This window comes from Suillus clintonianus (genome assembly GCF_016758775.1).
Source record: "Suillus clintonianus strain FC179 chromosome Unknown DEU56scaffold_171, whole genome shotgun sequence".
NCBI classification, from domain to species: Eukaryota; Fungi; Basidiomycota; class Agaricomycetes; order Boletales; family Suillaceae; genus Suillus; species Suillus clintonianus.
In genome coordinates this window covers 52,607-78,605 of record NW_024539395.1, presented here as the reverse complement: position 1 = coordinate 78,605, position 25,999 = coordinate 52,607, and the positions used below count along the sequence as shown (strand labels likewise).

At 48.5% G+C, this 25,999-nt stretch overlaps 8 protein-coding genes across 8 annotated transcripts; 5 read left to right on the top strand and 3 right to left on the bottom strand.

Moving 5' to 3' along the window:
* Positions 1-1,700: 1,700 nt before the first annotated feature.
* Positions 1,701-2,255, bottom strand: DEU56DRAFT_919565 (uncharacterized protein; the record flags this gene model as incomplete). Its single annotated transcript, XM_041358284.1, has 1 exon — positions 1,701-2,255. The coding sequence occupies one exon, from the start codon at positions 2,253-2,255 to the stop codon at positions 1,701-1,703; it is 555 nt and encodes a 184-aa protein (XP_041201478.1).
* A 224-nt stretch (positions 2,256-2,479) lies between these two features.
* DEU56DRAFT_919564 (uncharacterized protein) lies at positions 2,480-5,266 on the top strand (the record flags this gene model as incomplete). The annotated part of the gene is made up of 8 exons (XM_041358283.1): positions 2,480-2,803; positions 2,879-3,880; positions 3,928-4,378; positions 4,432-4,469; positions 4,528-4,704; positions 4,751-4,894; positions 4,957-5,138; positions 5,194-5,266. The coding sequence occupies 8 exons, from the start codon at positions 2,480-2,482 to the stop codon at positions 5,264-5,266; spliced, it is 2,391 nt and encodes a 796-aa protein (XP_041201477.1).
* An 8,454-nt stretch (positions 5,267-13,720) lies between these two features.
* DEU56DRAFT_841887 (uncharacterized protein) lies at positions 13,721-15,962 on the bottom strand. The gene is made up of 2 exons (XM_041355015.1): positions 15,765-15,962; positions 13,721-15,717 (listed from the first exon to the last, which is right to left on the bottom strand). Exons 1-2 carry the CDS (start codon positions 15,798-15,800, stop codon positions 14,032-14,034), a joined length of 1,722 nt encoding a protein of 573 aa, XP_041201476.1. The 5' UTR covers positions 15,801-15,962; the 3' UTR covers positions 13,721-14,031.
* Positions 15,963-16,125: 163 nt separating this feature from the next.
* On the bottom strand, positions 16,126-16,909 carry DEU56DRAFT_896244 (60S ribosomal protein L44). The gene is made up of 7 exons (XM_041356414.1): positions 16,832-16,909; positions 16,761-16,774; positions 16,676-16,706; positions 16,502-16,622; positions 16,362-16,447; positions 16,263-16,311; positions 16,126-16,212 (listed from the first exon to the last, which is right to left on the bottom strand). Exons 1-7 carry the CDS (start codon positions 16,846-16,848, stop codon positions 16,210-16,212), a joined length of 321 nt encoding a protein of 106 aa, XP_041201475.1. The 5' UTR covers positions 16,849-16,909; the 3' UTR covers positions 16,126-16,209.
* A 104-nt stretch (positions 16,910-17,013) lies between these two features.
* Positions 17,014-18,666, top strand: DEU56DRAFT_841885 (RmlC-like cupin domain-containing protein). Its single transcript, XM_041355014.1, has 4 exons — positions 17,014-17,240; positions 17,285-17,531; positions 17,581-18,030; positions 18,086-18,666. Exons 1-4 carry the CDS (start codon positions 17,097-17,099, stop codon positions 18,520-18,522), a joined length of 1,278 nt encoding a protein of 425 aa, XP_041201474.1. The 5' UTR covers positions 17,014-17,096; the 3' UTR covers positions 18,523-18,666.
* A 1,604-nt stretch (positions 18,667-20,270) lies between these two features.
* DEU56DRAFT_761813 (uncharacterized protein) lies at positions 20,271-21,817 on the top strand (the record flags this gene model as incomplete). The annotated part of the gene is made up of 10 exons (XM_041350586.1): positions 20,271-20,299; positions 20,351-20,385; positions 20,438-20,601; positions 20,727-20,764; positions 20,965-21,044; positions 21,153-21,296; positions 21,344-21,359; positions 21,413-21,455; positions 21,546-21,610; positions 21,661-21,817. 10 exons carry the CDS (start codon positions 20,271-20,273, stop codon positions 21,815-21,817), a joined length of 771 nt encoding a protein of 256 aa, XP_041201473.1.
* Positions 21,818-23,663: 1,846 nt separating this feature from the next.
* Positions 23,664-25,057, top strand: DEU56DRAFT_188818 (uncharacterized protein). The gene is made up of 4 exons (XM_041344982.1): positions 23,664-23,983; positions 24,034-24,416; positions 24,464-24,818; positions 24,876-25,057. Exons 1-4 carry the CDS (start codon positions 23,911-23,913, stop codon positions 24,905-24,907), a joined length of 843 nt encoding a protein of 280 aa, XP_041201472.1. The 5' UTR covers positions 23,664-23,910; the 3' UTR covers positions 24,908-25,057.
* A 330-nt stretch (positions 25,058-25,387) lies between these two features.
* DEU56DRAFT_748932 (uncharacterized protein) lies at positions 25,388-25,837 on the top strand (the record flags this gene model as incomplete). Its single annotated transcript, XM_041349386.1, has 1 exon — positions 25,388-25,837. A coding segment is annotated over one exon (450 nt), but the record flags the coding sequence as incomplete, so codon positions are not given.
* Positions 25,838-25,999: the final 162 nt, after the last annotated feature.

Sequence of the window (25,999 nt, the reverse complement as noted above, 5' to 3'; positions counted from 1 at the left end):
CCGGTGATAGGGACTTGGATGGATGATTCTACAAATTGAGAGCTATCATTATGGGTATGTTAGACATGTATTCCAAGTGTCTGATCATCAAATGCCGACCTGGGGAAGACTATAGCCCCTTATCAGTGAAATTAGCCCCTTTCTACCAGATGCCAATATTCTGGCCTATATCTAACTGATCTTAGGGATATAAATCATGTAAATATGTACTAATGATGATATATGAACAGCTTGGACAAGTTCTGAACAGCTAAAGCAGTGAAAAACACCAAAAGTGCGAAAATGCATGTTTGGAGGTTTTGGTCTATGTACAAGGCCCCTGTGGGTATCCTGTGGTGCCAACTTAACTAAAATGCTCTTAAATATATTTAGGAATGGTTCCCATACTATCCTGGAGCTGCATTCCTGCAGGAAAATTTTTCTCAGGAAGTGAACCATCAGGAGAGGGTAGTCACATAACACCACAAGGGCTTCACCTGCTGTCATGAGCTGCTGATACATTGTTCATAATGTTGAACTGATGCTGGGGACAGTATTTTCAACTACATCTAGCTATAAACTCAAAAATGTGAACCAATTCTGTATTTCATGCATATATGCTATACATGTTGATGTTGGGAGCTCCAGGGAACTCCAGAGGGTCAAACAAGTGGTGTAATTAGTTTATATACACTTCTAAACATGTTCTACACCTTCCAGAACACCCTCCCATCACAGGGGCAAAAATGCGAAAATGTTTTACATGTTGTTACCAGACATAGCAATTACAGACTTAGAGGAGGCATGTGGACAGAAATACACCAAAAAAGCGGTCTATTATGTTATATTATACATATATAACATATACTACCACTTAGATACAAGGGATAAGTGATTGTGGTGTAGTGGTGACAGGAATGACATGAGGAGGTTGATATTCTGAAGAGTTACCAAAATGGGTTATATTTTAGGTGGTGTAAATTAATTAATATTGTGGAGATTCTAAAAATGGGCGATGTTTTTGGTGTTGTGGGGTAATTCCCACGCTGTGGGGTTGAAAAATGCGGAAATGTGATGTGTGGGAATAGTGTGGGGAGGCCTGACATGAGAAGGCCAAAATAAAATATGTTGCCTGGAATGACAAATAGCTGAATTTTAAAAATACAAATAATATTTGAACTATATAATTAGGGGTGGGCTATCCCGTGTCACATGTATCAGGGTGCTGGGCTGGCCCAGGAACTATATAACCAGGGGTGGGCTATCCCGCATCAGGATGTTGGGCTGGCCCAGAAACTATATAACCAGGGGTGGGCTATCCCGCATCAGGATGCAGGGCTGGCCCAGAGACTATATAAACCAGTGGTGGGCTATCCCACATCATTTGTATCAGGGTGCTGGGCTAGCCCAGGGACTATATAACTAGGGATGGGCTAGCCCAGAGACTATGAACTATGTATCAGAGCATCAGGCGAAAGGCTATGGCTTTATATTATTTGTGACCCCTGACACCCCCAGGTCATTAAAAATAATAATGTGGCTTGAGATACTATCCCAGATGGGTCATGGGACAGACCAAATACACTGACCCAGCTGGCCCAGCCCTCCTGGGGACAGTAATTGGATGGCCCGGTTCGAAACTATCATGCACGGGATCCCATGTAAAAACATACCCCTTAGGTGGGTTTTTAGGAGAGAATATATGTACCTAAGAGGTACTTTTACATGGGTGACTGAAGTGACGAGCACAGGAGAAAGCTGCCGAGCTCCCAGTCCTGACGGGACGCGAATGGATAGTAAAGGTTGTCCTTGCGATATGCTGAATAGGGATCTATATTAAACCTGTCCCAAAAGGTCTGGCCGCGCCGATACACTTTCGCAGCGTTCCTGAAGCGCTCAACGTAAGGCTTCTCCGAAGCTTGGCTGCCCAAAGGCTCTTCAACCGACCCTGGCAGGTCACTCTCCAAGCCCACCACGCCTCCCTCGTCACCGTAGAAATAGCCTGAGTCATTCAAATCCTGAACATGCACCATTTCCTCACTATCAACTTGAACTTGAAAAGGGCTTGGTGTTCTGGAATGACGAGGGTTGGATGACGACTCAGATGGGCCGAGAGTTGCATGCTGGTCCGCGAACTGTGAGTCTTGCAAGATTTGCGCTGCATCCTCAAGCTGATCAACCCATCGTAGACAGGATGTAAGGGGCTGGCTCAGGTGTCGTGAAACAGCCCAAGCGCTCTGAAACTCTTTCAAACAGTTAGGGCAATTAGTTGTCATTGAGATTGAGCAGGGAGTCGGGACGGAGGTACTAGTGCTGGACTTTGCTACTGTAGTACTAGTACGTAACTCGTGAACGTGCCGGTACGATTCGGATTCGGTAGTACTACCACTTAGTAATTAAGCACCATGCTGGTACCTACCCATGGATGCTGTAACTATTATTTAACCTGATTTTGAAGGTTCATCTTCTCCATCACTCGCCTACTAGTCGTGTGCTTACCATGGGCCGACAGAGGGGGCAACAAGTCGGAGTCCCGTCGCTTCAAGTCGTTGAATCAGACATCGACAATGAACCAGTGACGTCGGTCCAACCTCCCCGTCATCGTTCCAACCGACCTGGTGCTGGTGCTGGAGGAAGGAATTCTCAGCTAGAGAAGATAGGAAATGCTCTTCAGACTCTGGCCAGAGCACCTGGAAAATCGAAGGTTCAGAACGTCGTTGTCCCGTTTGATGAACCTGAAAATGCGATGGCTCCGGTGGCAAAGAAGAAGAGGGGAGGAAAAGCTCCTCGGCAGCTTGAGACTCGGAGAAACTTAAGTGCAATAGTAAGTACCTGCTTGGTTGATGTTCATTCCTGAAACTGCATCATCACGGCGGTACTAATGTTTGGTATTTAGCAGGAGGCATCCGAGTCAGACCCTAGTGCTGCAGGTCCCACACCTGCTCTACACGTCGCGGATACGGGAAGGTTTGGTTTGCAGGGTCATCCAGTTCCCTCAACATATGTTGGTTCCAAACCACTCCAGTCCCACCAAACGGATCCTCAGCCTGATTTAACGATATCTCCTGCCCGGCCCTATGTCCATGATCATGGTACCTCTCAAGGTGCTTCTCGCAGCGTCTCTCGTGGTATTTCTCGTGGTGCTTCTCGTCGTGGTGCTTCTCGGTGTGGTGCTTCTCGCGGTGCTTCTCGAAGTGTCTCTCACGGCGCCTCTTATGGCGCTCCTCATGACCATCAGGCTGATGAAAGTAGAATTCCAGCTGTCCAGCATCCTGCCGGTGCTCGTATTGTTTCTCGTAGTGTTTCTCATTCTGTCGTCAACCAACGCTCGGGCTCATCTATTCCTATTCTCAACACTGCTGTTCAGCGGGAGCCATCAGCGACCATGACACCCCACCATACCATTGCTCGCACTCCTCCTGCTTTCGGTTCCTTCGTCAGTCAAAATATGTCCATCGTTGAAACTGAAGAAGGTCATGAAGAGGCGGACATTGAAGAGGATGAAGATGACGTTGAAGAGGATGAAGATGACATTGAGGAGGGCAGAGATTTTGCAGAAGATGATGGCGTTGATAACGAGCTTGAGGGTGGAGATTTTGCGCAAGACGATGATTTGGATGAGATTATGGAGCACGAGGAGGATTTTTACGGGAGTGACACCGTCATGCACCCCCCACATCACGGTGATCAAACCTATCGTGGCAGCACGCAAGCAAGACACCCTACGCAAGCACCTGATCATAGCGTGTGTTCACAGGATGAGGATGAGGATGGTGCGGGAGTGGCTGGCATGGACCGTCATGATCGGAATAACCACACCACTAGCAGGACGGCGCCAAAGCGATCCGGTCTACAGAGTACTAACAAACAAGTTCCGAGTCTTTTGAACGCTCCCGTAGTCGTAAGTACTCACCCATACTATCGCCATGTATTGACACTGTTTTTCAGCCAAATATCGATTATGATATCCTCCAGGCTCACCACACGAAAAATTGTCGACCACGTTCTCCGTCCCCTACGTATTTGAGCAGTGCACGGAACCACCACCCGAAGACCAAGCGTGCTCGCACAAGAAACTCCCAGTCAAGCGATGACTGTGACTCTGACCAGCAGGACAACTTGGAGGATCTCAATGAGGTCGATATCGATAGTGGGAGGCGCCACCGCACCAAGAACGCGAAGGGTGCTGCTACCAATCGTGATGCAACTAATGTTGGGTTCTACCCATCACTCTGGCAAAAACTCCTTGACCGCGCGAAGGCTAATTTCAGGCTCTATATTGCTACTTCAGTCCCATTCCCCGACAAAGAGGAATCCATCGGTGGTACCGGAGTCTGTGGTGAAGTGATCGCGGAAGCGATCATACAGTGGCAAGAACAGAAACGCAAACTCGAGAAAGGTATTTTCTTTTCTCTAATTACAGTGTTACCGCCCACTGACACACATACAAAGGCTACTACCCTGAGTTCAAAACGGGGATGGCTACCGTGGTGAGTGCTCCGATTTTTACCAAGATATATTTCCATTAACTAAGTCACACGGATCTAGGTCTTTAACGATGCCGCGACATTCCGCAGCAAGATCAAACAGATTGTACTTACTGTCGTTCCGATGGTATATGAACTCGCCCTCGGCATCAACGGGAATACAACTGATAGCGTCAAACTCAAGGCAACCGCTTTGCTGAAGAAAGCAATATATTTGCGTGGCGAGCCTGATTCTGAGGTACGTTGTTCGTCGTCCTTGATATTCGATTCTAAACATCTAGTAGGGTCGTGCATCTAACTTTGCAAACGACGCAGTTCGCATCGTTTGCCATAAGTCATTTTATGACAATGGATCCAAATCGCTAAAGCATTTCGCCGAGTTTCAGAAGACCATCCCGCCCGCAGCGCTCTTCCTCGTTGGGACTATTGTGAGTGCGCCTGTAGTATGCTTAAACTTGAAGTGCATTCACTGATTCTGAGTTTATCCTAGATTCGCAATGTCATCTGCATCTACAGTAAATATGGCCAGGTGAATCGCACCAAGCAGACGCCTATCGAGGATTCGGAGAATTCATACGATCGCATTTCTACGCTGTTCAACCGCACGAACAAAGACGCGTATCACGGGCCGAAACTTCGTCAAATGCTCAAAGCTTGGGCATTGGAAGGCATGTAAGTTTCGGCATGATTTTTCATGGCAGTAGCAGTATATTGACCATCGAGTTAGGAATGTACATGGCGCCGGCCTTGGTGATCACGAAGGTGACGACAGCTCAGAGTGGGATGTTGATCTCGCGTAGTTTTACATACTACTGTAGAAACTGACACAATGCTCAGTGTTATGGATAAACCGCTTGTTATTAAGTAGTACCTGACACAATGCTCAGCGTTATGGATAAACCGCTGAGGTACAAACAATGAGAAACAACAGAGATAAAAGGTGTCTAATGGGTCCGTGATGCGATGACTAATACGTGCGGAGGTTGTCGATGTTGTCATCCAACATACCCCCTCAATGAGACAATGTAGGAAATGATTATAGAGAAACGAGTGCGAGACCAGAACGGTGATGCGTGAAAGCCGGACGAGGGAGGACTTTAGTGAATATGTCTGCTGTGTTCTTATGAGTTGAAAGCCAGACTGGGAGGAAGGTGTTCTCTTCAACGTGACGGCGGATGAAGTGATAGCGAAGATCAATGTGCTTGGTTCGGATGTGATTCGCAGCCTCCTTTGAAAGTGCTATCGCGCCAGCATTGTTGGCGAATAAGCGCAAAGGAAGAGAGAGAGGGATTGACAGACAGCCAAGGAAGGACTGGATCCACAGACCGTCTTGAATTGCCGCGGTAAGAGCCATGTATTCCGCTTCAGTGGAGGATAAGGCATGGGTAGTCTGCTTCTTGGCGGAGTGGGACACTGGACCGCCGTTCAAGAACCAGACATAGCCGCTGATGGAAATCCGATCTTCTGGGCAAGTGGCCCAGTCCGAATCGCTAAAGCCATGAAGATCAGTGTTAACATCGGGACCGCCATAGTGAACGCGTAAGTGGATGGTGCCTGCGAGATAGCGAAGTACGTGTTTCGCAGCCGCATAGTGTTGTGGTAGGGCGGAAACATTATGCTGAGTGAGACGCATGACTGTGAGTGCTATGTCCGGACGGGTATACATGGCGAGGTACAGAAGTTCCCCGACCAATTTGCGATATTCCGCCTGAAGATCGTCAAGATGTGGGTGAACGTCGGTTGGGCGTCCGAACGGGAAGTTTGGGTCCATCGGTAAAGCAACAGGGTTGCAGCCTGTCATATGGTGTTCTTCCAGGAGGTATAGGATATAATCCTCCTGGTGCATCCATAGTTCACGCGAGGTGCGATCCCTGATGAATTGCACACCAAGATATTTGGTGACGGGGCCGAGGTCCGTAATCCCGAATCGTTCGGCTATCTGTGCTTTGGTGCGATCCAGGAACACTCGATTGTTGGAACCGGCGAGACCGTCGTCCACATGCCATGCGATGATGCAAATCACGCGATCTCCGTTGCCATCGATGTGATCGAAAACGAACACAGCATAATCGGCCTTGCACCTCAAGAAGCCTAGGCGGGTGAGTACGTCACGCAACAATTCGTACCAATTGTAAGCCGCTTGCTTGAGACCGTATAGTGAGGAGAGAAGATGACAGACGAGCTTCTGAAACTTTGGTCCTAGGCGTTCGAAACCCGGTGGTTGCTTCATGTATACGTCCTCGCGTAATTTCCCCCACAGAAAGGCCCTTCGCGCGTCAAAGCAGTCTAATTCCCAATCGTGCATGGCGGCATGTGCGGCAAGGATGCGAATGGAAGCAGACTTGGCGACGGGTGCGAATGTCCTTCCAAAGTCCACACCGGGAATCTGGGAAAAACCCTGTGCCACCAACCTTGCTTTGAAAACGGGCCCCCCCTTAAGATCTTCCTTGAACTCGAGTACCCAGCGACAGCCTATGGCACGGCGATCAGGCGGGAGTTCCACAAGTTCATAGACCGTCATTTACGACATCAAATTCATCTCCTTGTGCATGGCGGCCAGCCAATGGTCGCGGTCAGGACGCCTCATTGCCTCATCATAGGTTGCCGGAGGAATTTTGAGATCATATCCAGGTGCGAGAGGGTTCCGTCTCGTGTCGCTGCGTACTGACAAGCAGCACACTTCGACCGCGATGAGAGAGGCGAGAACTTGAGGGTATCCGACATCCTCATCATCTGGAACGATGGCATCTGGATCAACTGGTGCGGGAGGAGGGAGATTAGACATTTGAGTGGGAGATGTGACGATGGGCGCCAATGTGGTTGAGTCGCCAGGAACAGGAGGGATTCCATTGATTCGCGCATTGCGGATGTCTCGTTGACGTGTGAGACGGGATTTCTCCTGGGTAAGTTTATCCCGGAAGGCTTGTCCTTTTGCAGTGGGTACTGGGAGACGTCCAGACCGGCGGATGATGGAGGTATGGGGATTGGCGTCGTATACAGGCGCTGGAATCGGAGGAGGTACAGGCGCTGGGATGGACGAGTCTACAGGTGCTGGAATGGGAGGATCTACAGGCGCTGGAATCGACGGTTCGTCCTCTTCGTCTTCATCATCGTTGGTGCGCCTTAGATTGGACTCGTCAAATATGACATCGCGGGAATTGTAGAACGCGCCAGTAATCGCATCCCTGCATCTCCAAGCCTTAACGCCAGGAGGATAGCCCATAAAGATGGCCTCACGAGACCGTGGGCCAAGTTTCTGCTGCAACTCGGTAGGAATGCGCGTGAAGCACCTGCTGCCGAAGACGCGAAGGTGGGCCAGATTAGGCTGAACGCCATGTAGCATTTGATATGGTGTTTTCCCCGCTGGTAGTGCACGCGACTCTGTCCGATTGAATAAATAGCAGGCAGTTAGAGCTGCCTCACCCCATAAAGAAGCCGGCAAACTACGCGAAGTCCAGCATCGCATACATACGACCTTCGATCATACACATCACCCTCTCTGCCTTCCCGTTCTGCTGATGAGCATAGGGGGCAGAGCGTTGACGCTGGACACCGGTTTGCTCGAGATCTGCCGTGAAGGCGTCACTCATGAATTCCCCCCCGTTGTCAGAACTGGAAGGCTTTGACCCTGAGTACCCGACAAGGTTTCCCAACGAGCTCGTAGCGAGCGCCACGCGTCCAGGGCTTGGTCTTTTGAGGCAAGGAGTTGAAGATCAAGGGCATGAGTGTGATCGTCGAGGAAAACGATGAAGTATCGCTTGCCATGCGGCAGTAAGCGTTGGAATTGGCCCACAGACGTCTGAGTGGATCAGATCAAGGAACGTTGACGCACGTGCGGTTTCGGAAGGGTGGAATGGGAGCCGTGGATGCTTTGCTAGGATGCAAGACTCACAGTGAGAAAGTGGAGACTTGGACTCGATAGTGACACCCCTCGCAACTTGATGAAGCCTCAAAACAGCATCCTTTCCAATATGCCCGATGCGCGTGTGCCAAAGGTCGAGTGATAAGGGAGTGTGGACGAACGCCACAAGCTCAATGTGGGTAGATGCGCATGGTGGTGAGGAAGATGCTGGAATGAATTCCATGTCAGCTGCATAGAGTTTTCCAGTTGCAGGCAAACTGCCCAGCATGATGCCTTTGTACGCGAGCTCGCAGGTCATATTGCTGCGGAAGTTAATGTCCCATCCCTTAGCATTCATGCAACTGACTGAGAGAAGGTTGAGGAGGGCATCTGGTGCGTGAAGACAGTTAGACAGTCGTATGCAGTGTCGTTTTCCTCCAATCGTTAGCCACGCCACGCAATTTCCACGTCCAGTCGTCTGTAGGATGCCATGATTCGCGGTGTGCACAGGAACAGTATCCGCAGTGGAGTACGTATGAAAATACCGCTTGTCTTTCACCAGGGTGACTGTGGTTCCAGAGTCGAAAATTGTGGTGAAAGGAAGGTTGACAGCACACGATATATCATCGGGAAGATCTGTGATGGACGCGAACGACATATCGTCGAAGAGACTGGTGATGGCAGCAGCGGTGACAGCAGATGGTGGCAAGGTGGCGACACTGGGAGTGGCAGTGGTGGTGACAACAGCGGCAACTGCAGACTCTTTCTCCCGTTTCTTGTTCCGCATCCATGGAGCCTGACCTTCCATGCCCCCACCTTTGCCGTAGCAATGGGCGTGGTCATGGTCACCTTTATTGCACCCGGGCGTCATGCAAAACACTCCGAGTGGGTTGTGTTTGTGAATGCGCAACCCAGTGATTGAGTTGGTGCCGTTCCCAGTAGGTGCACTAGCCACATTCGCGTACTCCGATCCAGGACGTGAAGAGTGAACGTGCTGGGTGACAACGTGTCGTGCGGCCTCAGATGTAATACGGGAGACACAACTCTCGAAGGTGAATGTTGGTGTAGAGGTCGGAGACATGGATTCGTCGTGCATGCGTTGTTCAAGCAGCGCCTTGAACTGTTGCCAGAGGGGTGTCTGAGGAAGACCCATAAGCATGTGGTATATGGCATCAGTCTCGCCCCATGGTGCACCAGCGTCAGATAGACGTTCGCGAAAGACGGTGTGCTGTGAGACGTAGGAGGTGGCATCTGCAGAGTCTTTCATGCGGAGCGCTTGAACTTGTTGTCTAAGCAAGTACTGCGCGCTCATGTCAGTGCGGTTGAAGTGCTCCTGCAGTATTTGCCAAGATTTGCGTGCTGTGACTGTATGCGACCGAGGGATGAGGGATTGGACGGACGAACTCAGTCGTCGAGTGATGAGCTCCTTGGCTTTCATATCCTTGAGTAGCCATTCACGCATTTTCGCTGTTTCAGCTTCCGTGATAGCATTTACGTCGGCAGCTGTAGGAATGTAAGAGGGAAAACCGAGAAGATCCCCAGGTTCGGACTTCGTGTTGATATGGCACCAGTAATCCTCGCACGCGAGCGCGTACTGCATCTTGGTAGCCCAACCGACGTAGTTTTCCGTACCGAGCAGCTCGGGAATGTGATCATGTTTACCCATGACGATACCGTCGTTGAGTAAATTATGTTTAGCGAGCGGCGTGCAGCGCGAGAGCAAGTTATGTGTTGAGTTTCCGGTTTGTGGCTTATATTAAGCCAGGGCTCATAACCTGTAGAAACTGACACAATGCTCAGTGTTATGGATAAACCGCTTGTTATTAAGTAGTACCTGACACAATGCTATAGACGAAATAAAGTGAGAATGATGCGGCGTGCACGACAGAAATCAAACATACCTCAGCGTTATGGATAAACCGCTGAGGTACAAACAACGAGAAACAACAGAGATAAAAGGTGTCTAATGGGTCCGTGATGCGATGACTAATACGTGCGGAGGTTGTCGATGTTGTCATCCAACAAGTTTTGCATGCTGGCGGGGGTTAATGCCAACGCTACAGGAGGATTCCAACCACTAGGGCGTCAAGTCACACGCTTACCCCTTTCTCAGGCTATAGCTATAATTGCCGCGATGCCTTGAGCTCGTACTTCCGAGATGACCACGACCTTTACTAGTACTAGTACTAAAACATAAACTCGAGTCCTAATATTTTCCAGCAAAGTCAGTTAGTGTCGTAGCACTAATCACAGCACGCTCTCTCTCCTTTAATGGGGGGTTCTGCAGTTAGTGCTGCCACTATGTGCTTGCTTATTTTTGGTGAGTTTTGCTCAATCACCAGATGCCAATGTTGTCAGGCTGTCCGGTGCATACTTAAGCAGCTTAACCTGCCAATTTTTGTTGTGAGTAGATGTGCATTGAATCAATCAGTGCTGCGATGAGTCTCATGTGCTTGCAAGCCTTGCAGCGCTTATTTTGACGAATTGAAAGCACCCTGAAGAGGATCCACTATTGCAGAAGAAGGCACCCGCTGCCCACGCCAAGTGCCTCTATGCACAAAAATCCAATATCAAACAGGCGAAAGATACCAATGCTGATCTACCCGAGCTCTAGGATGGCTGGCCTGATGGAAGTTATGGCTGCCTGTTTTCTTGGGAAGAAGCCTATCGGACAGATTTCTTGATGGAATACTGGGCCAACAGCAAGCGAGGAGGCGATATGGGACGATGCCCTGCCAAAATGGTTTTCGAACACGGCGTTAGTACGTGTCTTGGAATCATCATTTGCGACTCGCCAAATTATCACGCGCCTTGTCACACGCAAAGACACGCTCGTCATTCAACTCCATGTGTCCTGCAGACTGCAGTGACTACTGAGGAAAGCTGGCTCATCAGAAATGTTCTGATAAAGTCACATCCATCCTCCACCAATTTCGTGGAGGCGTCGTCTTGAGATTATGACCGCGACTGCGCAGTCCCTCGTGAACGGGAAGGTGAAATCGCATTATGAGGGAATCGGACTAGCTACAATGACAAAACACCGGCGACGAAGACGATTGTTGCACAAGCAGTAACAATGTGTGAATCTTGGTATGATGGCGCGGCCATAGTATCCTGACTTTGTGAGCGACTCCATGGCTCGTTTTGAGGACACCGAGAGGTCCAAGTGGCTAGTGGATGCGCACTAAGTAAGCGTTTGTGAGCACGCGGCAGTGGCGCAGCATTTTCCTAGTGCCTGTCCATATCAATATTGTCCTGAATAGGCCGCTCTTCAAAGGAGTCTTCTGCGTGCACACAAGGAGCATGATATCAATCGGAACGCTCACGAGTTCATTGTCATAATTACCATCATACACAGCGATCCACTCCGTAGGCACCGAGCCCGCCCTTAGAGATTGAAATAGTCTAAGGTGGGGATGGCCGTCCAAGCGGAAATGCGTTCGTGCGCTCCGAGTTGTATCTTGGCCTTGAGCTCTTAGCCACAGTTGTCACTGTACCTTCTGGGAAGTACTGCTCCGCAAACTGGATAAGCCATTCCATTCAGAAGAGACTGCAAATCCATCATGATAGAACTGAACATGACACGGAGGCTGCCTTTTCAGACGGACAAGTTTGAACGCACGGATCGACCATAATATAGAAAGAACGACTGTCTTCCACGGGGTCGACGTCTGATGGAGTTACTGGCCGGGTCTGCTGCCAAGCCACGATCTTTGACTGTTAGAAATAGAAACTGAATATAAACAAATAGATCTACCTTTGGATTCAAACAATTTCGAGAGAAGAGAAGACGTGGTGCGGCCAGTGGAGAGGTAAAGTGAGTTGCCAACAAGTCCCGGGCGTGTTATTCAATGTGGAGGAGAGATAGCTTTTCCTTATATTGAAAGTCAAGCCACAGCGCGCTGATACCATAGCTACTACAGTACACTATGTCATAATGTATACGTTAGTAATGTATAAATCTCATATTGTATCGAGTTTTGGCAGCTCCCATCGTGGTATGCGGGTAGACGCCCAAAAAATTGTATATTGTATAATGTATAGCCTTTGGAGGTCCAATATACACTATGAGATATGGTTTGTACCGAGTAGGACTACTGTTGAGTTGCCGGAAGTTGATGCATAACAACGTTGTAAGATAAAAAAAAACTTATAGTCATTCTTAGAAGTCCCAATCATGATGCGTGCGCAGCCCTAAGAAACGCCAGCCACGTCCAAATCCCGCCCCATACAAGCGGAAACCAAAGACACCTCGTCAGAAAGATGGTCCTGCAACATCTACAAAGCTTTAGCGGGCGGAAGAATCTTACTTTGAACGACTGGCTGGTGGTGTTTGCACACGTTGATGAACAGTAAACCATAATCTGAACAAAAATCTTCGCTATTCACATCCTACGAACTCTGCCCGTTGTATATAGCATTACTAACTACGTACTTTCCCCGCCATGTTCCTCCATTAAACGAATTTTTGGACGCTACCTTTCGCAGAAGTCAAGCGCGCATCGACACCCCCAATCTTGGTTGACCCCCCCACCGTGGGAAATATTTGGTAGTGTATATTTCTCATATTGTATAGCGAAAAGGCTGCTCCCGACGTCGCTATACATTATGAGATAATGTACTGTATCATTCCCTATAACATGCAAAATTTTCAGCAAAACTTTTGTAGCTCCTCAGCAACATCACATTTTCTTTCGCAAATTTGCTCCGTCATAGATTTGTATCTCCTCTACATGGATCTGATTTTTACTGATTTTTAGGATGATGTGGTGTGATGTCGGAACAAACCCGATAAAACTCAGGGTCTACTCTCTAATCTGCAACATTTTGTCACGTCCTGTCACACCTCGGCACAGTAGCCGCACAGTCGACTTTCGCTCTCCGCAGGATGCTGGCATCGGGTAATACGGGGGGGAATACCTGTATGCCGAGGAGGAGTTTGAATTACTTACACATCTCCCCTGTCCTGTGTCACGCTATTGTACTTGTCGTTGATTCTACCACTGTAGCACCTCAGCGCAAGAGAGTAGCCTTTATCGAATTGGTTTTCTGACATCCCTAGAAGGTGTTCATTGTGCTCTAGGTAAAATTTTACAAATACCTTTGCAGGATCTTCGGGATCTGGATGATTTGTGTTGGGAGAAGGTTTCAAAACACCACTATTTCATCTCTCGCAGCTGCAATATTCCAAAATCTTTTATTCTACTTTTACAAAACATCACTTATAGGTACTCTGCGCATCCTTGAATTTTTTCAATGTCACTTAAGCACGATGTTGAAGTGCTATGAACTTTTTGCATATTAGTAACCGTGGACATATTACAGGGAATGATAGTACCATGAACTAAACGTCAATCCCGTACCCAAGAACCTGTCCAAACCTTAGTAACCATGAAGTTCAGCAAGTGCCAAGAACAGTCAACAATTACATCTATTCATCGAGTTAGAACAAAGTAAGTTATTCGTATCCTTCGCTACTCAGTGAGATCCGAGATACCCCGCACCATCAATAAAAAAACATACCGTATGTACTATACCCCATACCATAACAATGTGCATGAAACGAAAACGAAAAAAAGCGAATAGTCGAGCAAGTATGCACGACAACGGACGAATGAAGGTCCAGATTCCAAAGTACCGATAAACCAACCCCGTCCCGCACGTGTGTCTATCGATGCAAACAATTAGAATTAAGAAGAGGAAGAGGGAAGTCTTATTATAGCGTCAAGCGCCCCATTGCGCCCACGCGCCAGGCAACCCGCGGCGGCGCTTCATTCCCGCACGCGTACGAGTACTAGTGCCAGAACCAGTCTCAGACGCTGAGAACGCGCCGTTTCCATACCCGTCCCCTTCGTCGTCTTCTTCGCCTACGACCCACCGGCGGCCTCTACCTGTACCCCAGGAGTCGTCTAGCCAGATGTGTTGTCTTGAGTCTGGCGCGAAAGGACTTAGTTGGCCATTGATAATACTGGTACTGGCGGTGGTGATGCTGGGTGATGTTGGTGGTAAGCCCCGGAGGCTGCCTGTTGTGGTGGGTGGGTGGAGGTGTTTCCGGAGACTGCGGATGGAGGCCTGGCGTCTGGCTGGCACGAGTAAACGTTCTAGGTCTAGTTCTCCTTCGTCTTCTTCTTCGTCGTCGTCCATATCTTCGGAAGATGAGGACGAGGAGGATGGTCCCTCCTGTCTATGGCTGGCGGGGAGGTACCTGCTCATGCTCCATTCGTCATTCTCGACCCTGGTACGGGCTAATGAAGGAACCATGTCTGATTCCTTGCGCTTCCCCTTTCCTTTCCTCGATTCTTCGTCCCGCTTGTTCTTTCTCCGTCGCTCATCATCACGTCTATGTCCCGATCCCTCGTCCTCCGCGCCGGTTCTACGCACCCTCGATCCCGCACGCGAAGCAGGCGCAGACCTGCACATCACGTTCGTCTGGCTCACCTTCCCCTCGATCCTATTCGCGCGCTGATCCCGCACCTGTGCGCACAGCAATGGTGGCCGTCTCTGTTCCCTAGGTTTATTCGTCGCATCTGAAAACGTCGAGCTCGTCTTTCGTGTGGACGCAGTATCAGGAACGACGCCCGAAAGAAGGGCTTTGGCGACTGATTCCATCCAGTTACTAGGGAGCGGAGGAGGGTCATCTGTCTCGATGATGTCGTCTGCGGAGAGGAGCAGGGAGCGACGTGAAGGGCGGGGGCGGGGTTGGGGATTGCGATGTGAGCGGAGAGAGACGTTTGATGAAGAGGGTCGTTTAGCGAGGGGTTGGATGTTTGGTGCTGATGCCATGTGTCGAAGGTATGCGTGGGCGTTCGGAGCGTCTCGGGAGAAGTTGGATGAGGATTGATGGCGCATGTAGTGGGAATTCGGTGGGCGAGGTTGGCCATGGGTTTCAGGGAATACGTTGCGTCGTGCGTGGGTGGCGTGAAAGCGAGAATGCTTGCGAAGGCTCTCCGGGGATGTATTGAAGGAATAGGATGATGCGGATTGGGATGTGGAAGAAGATGGGTGGAGACCCTGGATGTGTGCAAGCGGTGATGGTGGTTGAGACCGAGGAGAGAGTGAATCTTTGTTGGAAATCGGTTCCCGTGCCATACTCGAATTACGGCTTACGAGGCCGGCGAGGAAACCGACGACTGCACCGACGCCACCACGCACACTACTTGCGTGTCTGTCGGTTGTATGATCATTGTGCCGCTCTGACTCTGGTGTAAAGACGCGAGTTTCTTTGTAACCAGCCTCACGAAGAAGATCTTCGAGGCGCTCGTATGTCTTGGAGGTTCCACGGCGATGCAATGGAACGCGAGCTAGCGAGTCGGGGTAACGTGTACGACCTCTTGGAGGTGTAGAAGGCGGTGTAGTGTGTGGCACTGGTGATGATAGCTCGGAGTCATCTTGTGAAGTGGACGCGTTTGTCTGCAATTGAGAATGAGCTTGGCTTCCACGATAATCAGACCACGCACAGAATCGCAGGTCTCGACTACGTTTGAAGCATGCATGAAAGAGACTTGTCCTCTGGATGACTCCTCTTTATACTACACAGGTTGTACCCAATGTACTGAGGATATCGATGAAGGAGTAATGGGACGTGCAATTTGCTTGTCACAAGCCACATCACAGCAATTTCAAACAAATCAGTGCGGCATGCGGCGCTAATCATTTTGCCTCATCGCTTCATCCGTTGATGTCTGTGCTCCACTAACGTTTTAAGATGGGCGGCTATTGCTGTGGTTGCGATGGCGTATTTAACTTCACGCTCGGCGACACTCATACTAGAACTTGATAGGAAAAGCCCATTGATGCACTCAGACCAGTCACACGTAAGAATATGCATGCATGTTCATGTCATAAATGTGCTTGAGGATACATAGCAGTGGAAAACAAAATATGAAACGACTCCCGAGGCGCTTACTACAGTACCCATCAGCTCCAAGAACCCTAAGAGAAGCGCAGTAACGTACGAATTGGAGCGCAGCACCCTTTGTCTTTTTCTCACCACCGAGCTCGAAGCTTCAGAACACATCAGGTCCGTACGTGCCATGAATAGAACAAAGACGTACTGCTTGCAACGCTTCAACGAAAGCTGCATCTTGTACTTGCACACAGTGCACTCCAACCGTAGAACGACCTTCTTTGTCGTCTTTGCCTAATCCCAACAGCCAATGAGTTGAATCCCATGGTTTCGTACCACAAAACGAACCTTCTTGTGGAAGACTGGCTTAGTTTGACCACCGTACCCTGATTGCTTACGATCGTAACGACGCTTTCCTTGGGCGAATAGCGAATCTTTGCCCTTTTTGTACTGCGTCACTTTATGAGGCCTGCATAGCGTTCTCAGCGGTCTTGATATCATAAATGCAAATCATGAACGTACGTGTGCTTCTTGCACGTCTTGCCCTTGCAGTCTACATGCAACCGTTCGGGTGTCCGAATACATGACAATAACAGAGGTTACTCACAAGTCCGGCGAGTCCTTTTAGCAGCAATTCGTCAGTAATTTACACGCTAGTGAATTGGATTGGCAACATACTTGGGGATGTTGACCATGGTTGTCGGCGTCGGCGATGTCTTGGGCTTGAGGTCGACGATAGTATAGTGTAGATTTCCGTGTACGGCAATCGCCGGTGCTATGCAGTTCCTACATTTAAAGTTCAGGAGAATCCCGAAAGTTAATGGAACGTGATTCAACGCGTCATGATGACCTCACGCGTCTGGAAACCATGATGACATTGGTGCCAACCATGGTATATAAGTAACCTGCAATATTTGCTCTTCTGTTTCACGCACCAATCGTTATGACAGAGCAAGTATTTCGCCTTATTCCTGCAACGCAAAGCTACCCATGGGGAAAGAAAGGGAGCAATTCCCTGGTAGCTCAGCTCGCTGACGGTGCAGGCATACCAGATTTCAAAATAGATGAATCAAAACCCTACGCAGAGGTGCGTGAAATTGCGAAGAAAGCGCACAAGCTGATATTCAGCAGTTGTGGATGGGAACTCACCCCAACGCCCCAACGCGAGTCCTTTCGACCGGACACCTGCTTTCAGAGCATCTCGTTGCTCACCCAGAACTCGTCGGGGAATCTGTCATCAAGAGATTCGGTTTGGAAAACGGACAACTTCCATTCCTGTTCAAAGTCTTGTCCTTCGACAAGGCGCTTCCCGTGCAGATTCATCCTGATAAGCAGACTGCGGAGCACATACATTTAGAGAACCCCAGGGCGTACGTAGGTAAGTGCTCGTCATTCTACGAAAAATATTATGCAACAAGTAGATGCAGACTCAAATCATAAACCAGAGATGGTTCTAGCGCTCTCAGAATTCACCGCCCTGTGCGGCTTCCTCCCTACATTCCAAGTCTCTGAGTTCCTCTCTGTCGTACCAGAGTTCGCTTCCCTCTTCCCAAGCGATATTGTACAGAACTTAAAGTCAGTGGCGCGTTCGCCCGACGAATCAGAACGCAAAACAGCTCTCAAAGAACTTTTATCGTCCTACGCAAATGTAGATAACGAAAAGGCTTCGGTACAGCTCAAGCTTCTCGTAGAGAGGTATCGAGCCGGACAGGAATCAGACGAAGAAAAGACAGTAAAATCCCTCGTTTTACAGCTGCATGACATGTACCAAGACGACAGCGGCGTCTTCTGCGCCTTCATACTCAACTACTTCAATTTAAAGCCTGGACATGCCTTCTCCGTCGCTACAGGCGAGCCCCACGCATACATCACAGGAGGTAAGAGATCTCTCTCACGTCCTCTTAACCGCACCAATAAATTGTTCTCTTTCAGACATCATCGAATGCATGGCAACATCCGACAATACCATCGCTGTTGCTTTTTCCCCACCAGAACAACGCGACGTCCAGAACTTCCTCTCAAATGTCCAATACAACCCAACACCAGGCAAAACGTTCATCCAGCCAACGATGTTCACCCGCGGGAGCACGCACACGAACGGATCGCTTCTATACAACCCACCCATCTACGAACTAGCAGTCATGCAAGTCATCGCGGCGAAAGGAGGCACCGAGAGCCATCATAAGCTGAGAGGGCCGAGTATCGCTGTCGTCATCGAGGGCGAGGGGACGGTGGTGTGGGCCGAAGGAGCGAAGAGGCTAGGTGTGAAGAAGGGGCAGGTGGTGTTTATTGCTGCGGGGACTGAGGTTAAGTTTTCAGCGTTTGAGACTTCGTTCAAGCTTTATCGGGCTTTTGTGGAGGTTGGTTAGAGCCTTTGGGATGTTGGCACGTGTTTAATTTGGTTGTTTTGTCGAGGTGTGGCTAGCGTATAATCTGTAAAGGATTACCCATTTGAGAAGTTGTATCTGTTGATGACCATTCTTCTACCGTTATCGAAGGGAAGATTTCTTTGAGGATAGAAGGATGGTTAGGCAGTGTGATAGTTAGTGAGCAAGAGCACGAAGGAACTTGAAGGACCAACTCGGAGAACGGGGCCGCTTTATCATATAGCGTAAAATTATGCTCATTTGCGAAGCGGTATATGTTGATGATCATGCTTTTATCGCAGTCGGTGGTATCATGGATCAAACGTTCTGGGATAGAAGGTGGTGGGATAGTTAGTGAATACGAGTGTACCAAAGGGTTGACTCGAAGGACGATGCCACTTTATATTGTGTAACAAGGTCATTGTCGTACAGGTACCTACATTCAGGACACTAGTACTGATTAAGCCAGCAAAGACCCGGATTCCAGCACCCTCGAAAGTAGCAAGAGAATGCATTTCTTCCGGAAAGTCGACAACTCGGCTCTTGCGTGATCTGAAAAGAACCGTCAACGTCCGACGTCCAGGACCCAACCTCCATTTCCCACCCTCGCCGCAGATCGTTGGCACCCAGAATCAAGGAAGCCAAAAGGTGTTGGGCAGTCAAGTGGATGATGTGTGATATATGCATGTCAAAAGACGTAGCGATGGTGACTCAACGTGAAACCGGTTCGAAGCCATCGCTGCAAAACATCTGACTATGCCATGGAGTTCACCAGGAGTATCTGTCCTCTCTGTTGTCTGGGGAACTGTTTAGTTCCATATCATCGATATCGAGAGCGTCGAGTGGATACACATTTATAGACGGTAGCAGCAGCCACTTGTCTAAGATTGAAGCTTAAACTCCGCTAGTGCAGTACGAATAGCCCTGGCCCGGGGTCCGCGTTTGAAAAGATTTTGGTGCGCATATAATAAAATTCGTTCGGCGTCCGAGCTGGCCATGGGTACTTGGGTACTCTGAGAAGGAAAGACAAAGTGAGGCATATAGGCTAGAGGAGCGTGACGAGTATTTGACTGTGCAGTGACTGTCACACACCGTGTCGCATTTGGTCAGCCAGCACGCATTCCTCTGAACTGCTCACAATGTGTTGCAGAGTCCAGATCATGATGGAACAGATATGATGAAATTCGCATGCTGCACATTCTGAGGTAGTATCTACGCTGCGCTGCTTGCAAATGTACTTATTCCTGATTTTGCAGGCTGCACCACGTTCGGTTCCGTGAATTTCCCTGTTCCATTTTGGACGCCGTGGGCCCCTTTGACCACATCATGATGGCAGACAGGATCCTTGTATTTTACAAGGAGAAATGGTACAGGGATATTACGGGTCGGCGCTAGTACCACACTGACGGACAGCCTTACAACACGAACCATCATTCTGTCCATGTGTTAGCACCACAATGATAGCCAACGTGAAACATCATCGATGCATTTATACACATCAGTAACGGCACGATGATCATCAAGTTAAAGATGCCGCCTAGGCCTCATGCTCGTCCGTCAATGTCAGCTTGCTGGCTTGCAAATATCATAGCACCTGATTTATATTAAGTGCGGGAAGCGACCTGAAGCGACGTCAACATTGCTACGCCACGTCACTATGTAAACTGATGAATATAATAGTGCGCAGGGGGTGGACATTCTCAACACCCTTACTTTACCCTTACTCTATCATATGTTTCCCCACTGTCGCAATGTCAGATCCTACTGAAACACAGCAGTTGTGAGTGGTACAATAGATTTACTATGTATCCTGATCATCGCGATTTACCAGGTGGATGCACTTGTATGCTGTTCTCGTGGCAAACAGTAATGTGCCATTTAATCTTTTGGTCTTTAACTGCTAACGAGATATTTCTAGGTATCCTGGTATATGATCATATGGTGACCCTCCCAGAAGAAATCGCTTTTATTTGGCGTCGTCCGAAAACACGGTCTGCAATGTTATTTCTCGTCAATCGCTATGTTGCTCTGCTCGGCAATATATTTGGCTTATGTATCAATTTCCTGCCCAATTCAGATGAGGTTAGATGATTTCATCATGCATTTACGCTCGCTGACCTCATTTCTGCAGAGGTTTTCATTCTAGTTCTTGAATGCTTGTCATTTGCTCAAAGGAAGCTTAGCTGTGTGAAATACATGTTATGCAGACAGCTGTTCTTTTTTTCCCAAGGAATCATCGTTTGCCGTGAGTTGGAAGTTTATTGCGAGAAATACGTAGGCTGAAATTTCCAGTTGTATTGGCCGTTCGCGTGTATGCTCTCTACGGCCGTAGTAAGCGTTTGCTTTCCTGCATGTCAATTATCGGTCTCGCTCTTGGGGGAGGAGCTTGTGTACGTGTTCACATAGAATTTAATTTTGGACCAGGCGTTTACTGATTGTATTCAGGCGGGGACCTTTGGACATTTTTCAAACAATGCAACCATCTTGCCAGGAGTTGGCTGCTATGAAACATATACAGCAGCAGTGTATGTCGTTCTGTCCCCATTCTATGCGCTCACTCAAAAGTCGTTACAGAGCCGCCCGTCAGTGAATTCTAGATTGCAACTTGATGTCACGACCTTATTCAATTGCAGGCATTGGGCTTGCATGGGTGGCCCTGTTTATATTTGAATTGATCATCTTCATTCTCTTAGTGTACAAAATTTGCAAAACTAGAGGCTTGCTGCGCTTGTCTCTGTTCACCAGGAGCAACGTTATTGATATCATATTTCACGACGGTAAGTTGCTGGATCCGTATTGTAAACGCTTAATCACCCTAACGCAGGTGCGATGTATTTCGGGTGAGGCGCTAGCGAGGTCATGGTTTGAGTGAATCTGATCCGCATGCCTTCAGAGCGATGACACTGGTCGGTATACCGAACATCCTGACGTACTACGTGAGTCACATGAATACTAATGTGGTCAAAGCGCTCACAGCTTGAATCAGTCTGGTTCAGTGAGCATATAAACCCACACCTTATATTTAGGTGGATTATTTCCTGACGATTGCCAAGGTCAATACTAGAGGCAGTCTCGCTACATTTACCAGTTGGTGAGTGATCAGTTCGATACACACAGATCGACCATATATATGACCTTCAGCATGTCCGCTACTCTCGTCTCTCGGCTGGTACTTAACCTGCACGAATCCATGGACACTGGGATTTTATCTACCACCGTTCGGGATGAAAGCGTCAGCTTCGCTCTCCTTACCACCCGGGTCAACGTACAGTCCGCTATTTCCTCACATCATTGGTAGGCTGGTATTGGATGTTTCTGTATGTTGTTTTTCGCTTTCGTTTGATGCCTCGAGCTACTACGTATATTTTGTTAGCCATGCCGCATGAGCACAAATAAATTTATACTTACGTACTGTAACTTGGTAGTATTTTTTGAGATACAGTAGCCCTCTACTAGGAGAGTAGATACATCTACGTTTGTCTGATCCGAGTGCTGGTCACTCCACTCGACGGGTAACGTCTAGCAACACATCATGTGCGACCCCGGTAGTATCAGCAACCAGAGAAACAAAAGATTTCTGGAAGGAATTTGTGTACAGGATAGTAAGTCAGCTCAATGAGATCGTCCCATACCACCAGAGTACTATTAGATCCGACCTTGTTTCCTTTTGGCCAAGAACAGATGGCGTGCTGTATCGCCCTGGCAAAGTCTGCAAGAGTGAGACGTGGATCGGTTTTGGTCTTACTAGGGGCTCATCGAAGTATAGTCCTTGACATACGTCCATCGGCGCCTGCGTGCATGCTGTGGAAGATGGTTCCCTAGTTCCCCTACATCAGTGTCCGTGCGATTGGCTGTGCCGCAACCCCAGATCACTTCTACCATACACTGACTTGTGACAGTGTTTTAGCGCATGTGAAGGAGATATTGGAATGTGGCGGTGAAAAATGAAACCTTATGCAAGGTCCTCATGGTGACAACCTATATAGATGGATCTTTTCCCTTTGGAAAGTGAAGGAGAGTCATGTCACTGGTGGGTAGGGCATGAACAAGAGGTTCGACTCCAACGTTTCGTTAGCTCGAAGCTCGACGCCCAATGACACACCGGAGTTCGATTGGGAATCCTGCAGAATGAAGCGTGAGAGATGACACTATGATGATTGATTGAGAGTTGTTCCTGCCAAGTGCCATTGTATTCCTGCAGCAGGCAGGCTGTGTGTGGCCACCGTGATGTGATATGTGAGGGCGCCGTTTGGAACTTAAAAACGTCAAGGGTACCACTGATAACAAAGATCCTTGACACCCTGCCACTACGCGATTATTGGCAAACCATACTCATGATGAGGAAGTGATTTACATACATCAAGGACTCACAAATCATGTCCCTGGTGCGCTAGAGGACCAGCATTATGGAAGGGACCTGCAGTGCGTAAACGAGGCTAATTCTGTCACTGTGTGACCTTGGTGCTCTTCCTGTTGAAAGCATCAGGGCTTCTGAGCAGAAGGTAAAACCCCACTTACCCAACAGGGGCGGAGGACTGGTATTTGCCTCTGTCGAGTCTTGAGAATGTCGATGTTACCTTTGGCGCGAGCGGCCTCGTTTTGAAGGTAATATTTGTGTGGCTGATAAGTCGATCTAGCTAAGTCATGTACTACAAGTGCGAATGTGAGGTACGAGGGTTCCGCAGGTTTTGTATTGACCACCTAGTTAAAGAGATGTATAAGTCAGAATAGAATTGCGAAAGTAGGTGTATCCGCGGGAAATGCCAACGGCGGATGCAAACACAGCTGTATCACACCAACTACTCCGACATGTGGTCTACCTCCTCAGAGTCCTCACAATGCTGTTACTGCTCTAGTACTTCCTTGGTCTGCCTTGAAATTTGAAAGCTTGATCGGTCCTAAGGCCTTCCGAGTTTTCCTCTGGGTGACATCGGCATCGTATTTCGAGACCTGTATCAGTCCTGGTTCGATCGCGTCAGAGATCTCGTGATCTAAGAGCGCTGATCGACCTATGTAGTCACTAGTACTGGCACTGATCTGAGCAAGAGTCCTACTTCTGTATCGAGACAAGAATGATGATGGCCAAAAATAGCATTTTGATTTTTTTGTTTGTTTTTGTTTATCTGCATATCCGCCTGCACTGTGTTCTGCCCCATGCAGCGGAATTAGACTCGTCTGTGACCTCGAGAGGCTGTTGCAATCAATTCGCAAATAGTTTCCAGTAGTACTTACGTTGTCCATCATGCCAGTCCATGCATCACCAAACTTCTCGGCGCTGCCCAGTAAGTTCTCATGATAGTATCTTCTTCCTCGAATAAGTATCATTGGACTCCAGAGCAGACCCAACGTCAAACCCACTGGCTTGTCTAAGTATCGCTCACTTATTGAATCATGTCACTCAGATGTTCTAACCCCAGAGAAGGGTATCAAGTTCTCCACCAGGACGCTCGTTTTAGCGATGAAGGTGACACAACTTGTTAACGTGTCCCAATGAAAGCATGCTGAAAAACCTAGATCTCAAGGATTTACCACGGAGAACAAACCACAACCAGACGTTGTCCGTCTGGTTCCTTGCGATCACAATTGTGTGCACTGTCTTGGATTTTTCCATGATTGTCTGGGACCGGTTTCTCCGAATCGGCCCTTGCTCTGCTCCAGCCTCAAACGAGCAGCTTGAGCTACTACCGTTCCAGAACCCATACCTCAACCTCGAGGTCCTCTACAACGATCCTAATTTCCAGAGCTCTACCCACGATCCAATTATCAATAATGTACTAGTAATCGCTCAAGTTTCCAATATGGAGCCTCAGAAAATCCTCCCTCCGTTTCAGCGCTACAAGTCGGTGGAAAAAAGCACAGCTCCCATTTACGAGCGACGGCTAATAGTGACACATGAGGTATGTCGCCCATATATATACTATTCAACGGACTAAATCATATCTAGCTCGAAAGCATCGCACAGTTTCGTGTGCTTGATTTTGGCATGGAGAATTGCAGCCTTTCACTCACCATCCCTCCAAGAAACAGAACGGGAGATTTGCTCTCCACGGATCTTGACGATTCTGTGATTCTCGACATCTGGTCTCTACCAGCTAAACATAAGTTGGACCTATACAACCTATCATGGGCGAAACTTCCTCAACCGAGGGTACATATTGGTCACATGAATGCGTCATATGGGACCACATATCGTATGCCAAGCTTCAAGTGCAAGTCGCAGTCATACCAGACGTTTGCAGTGTCCTGCTCTAGTCCTGGTTGCCTTGTGAATGTCACAGGCAAAGATATGGCGCCTTCAGGTGAGATCTTTATGTGGTCTACTATTGTCGGATCGTTCTGACCAGTCTTTCTTGCAGGACTATACATGTATCAAAGTCAAACAATTTAACTAGGCGTGCAGCCGAGTTGTGCCGTTGATTTTATTTATGCAATTGTGGTTTGAGAGTACTCTCACTCGGGAAAAGTAGGCTGCGGGATGCGAACCCACTGCTGTGTTTGTGTACTATCTACGTGTGACCCATCAAAGCATTGATCATGCATCATGCCAGTGTCGTCTTACGCCGCCACATCACCAGCGTTATCCGATGGCGATGAGCTATTTAAACTACTACATCAACGGGAACAAGGAAGTGCAAATGCATAGCTTAATGCGATTGATAAAGCGGCATGGGAGTTGGGATCTTGTTTGACACAATAATGTATAGTAACTTGAGAACGAGGCTCTGGATTGTCGTTCTTTGCCTTCTCATGAAGTTCAGTATGATACTCTTCTTCCACGGCCTTCAGGTGGATGAAAAAAACACACCGCAAAGTCTATTGTAAGCGGCCAAAACCCAAAATTTGAATTCTGCATTAATTTTTTACAACAGCGTTTGACGGCGACGATTTCCCTCGACTGTTGCCCCTCCCCCAGACTGGCCCAGTCCTAGTGGCCTTTGAAGATTCAGTACATTATCAGATGAACACTGAAGATGGGAGAGCGGAGTGGGCCAGTCTAACGCCGGGTAGTGGGCTTGTTTATTTAGGGGAGCAGCATCGCCCGTTCTCGATCTCGATGTTCCACCAATTGCGTTGCCTCGATATCCTACGAGAAGATCTTGTCGGAGAAAATAGCAACGCGGCTCTGAGCCGTCACTGCCTCAATTACTTGCGTCAGATGGTGATGTGTCGCGGTGACGCTCAACTGGAAAACGTACTTGGGTCAACCGGAAATTCTTCTCAAGTTTTCGTGCGGCCTGGGTCATATATGTGTAGTAATTGGAATTCTGTGCTGGAGGAAGTAAAGAAGAACCAGGCTGCAGCTGAGCTCATGCGGTAGTAGGAGGCACGACTTTCCAAAGCCGACCTTGCTCAAGACTTCGGACTCTTATTAGAAGAGCGAGCCATGTCAAATACACATGCTTGCTTAGCGCTCACTGCAGATAGTAGGAGGGATGTACTTAGCAAAATGCGAGGCTTATTAGGAATCAAAGAAGGTACT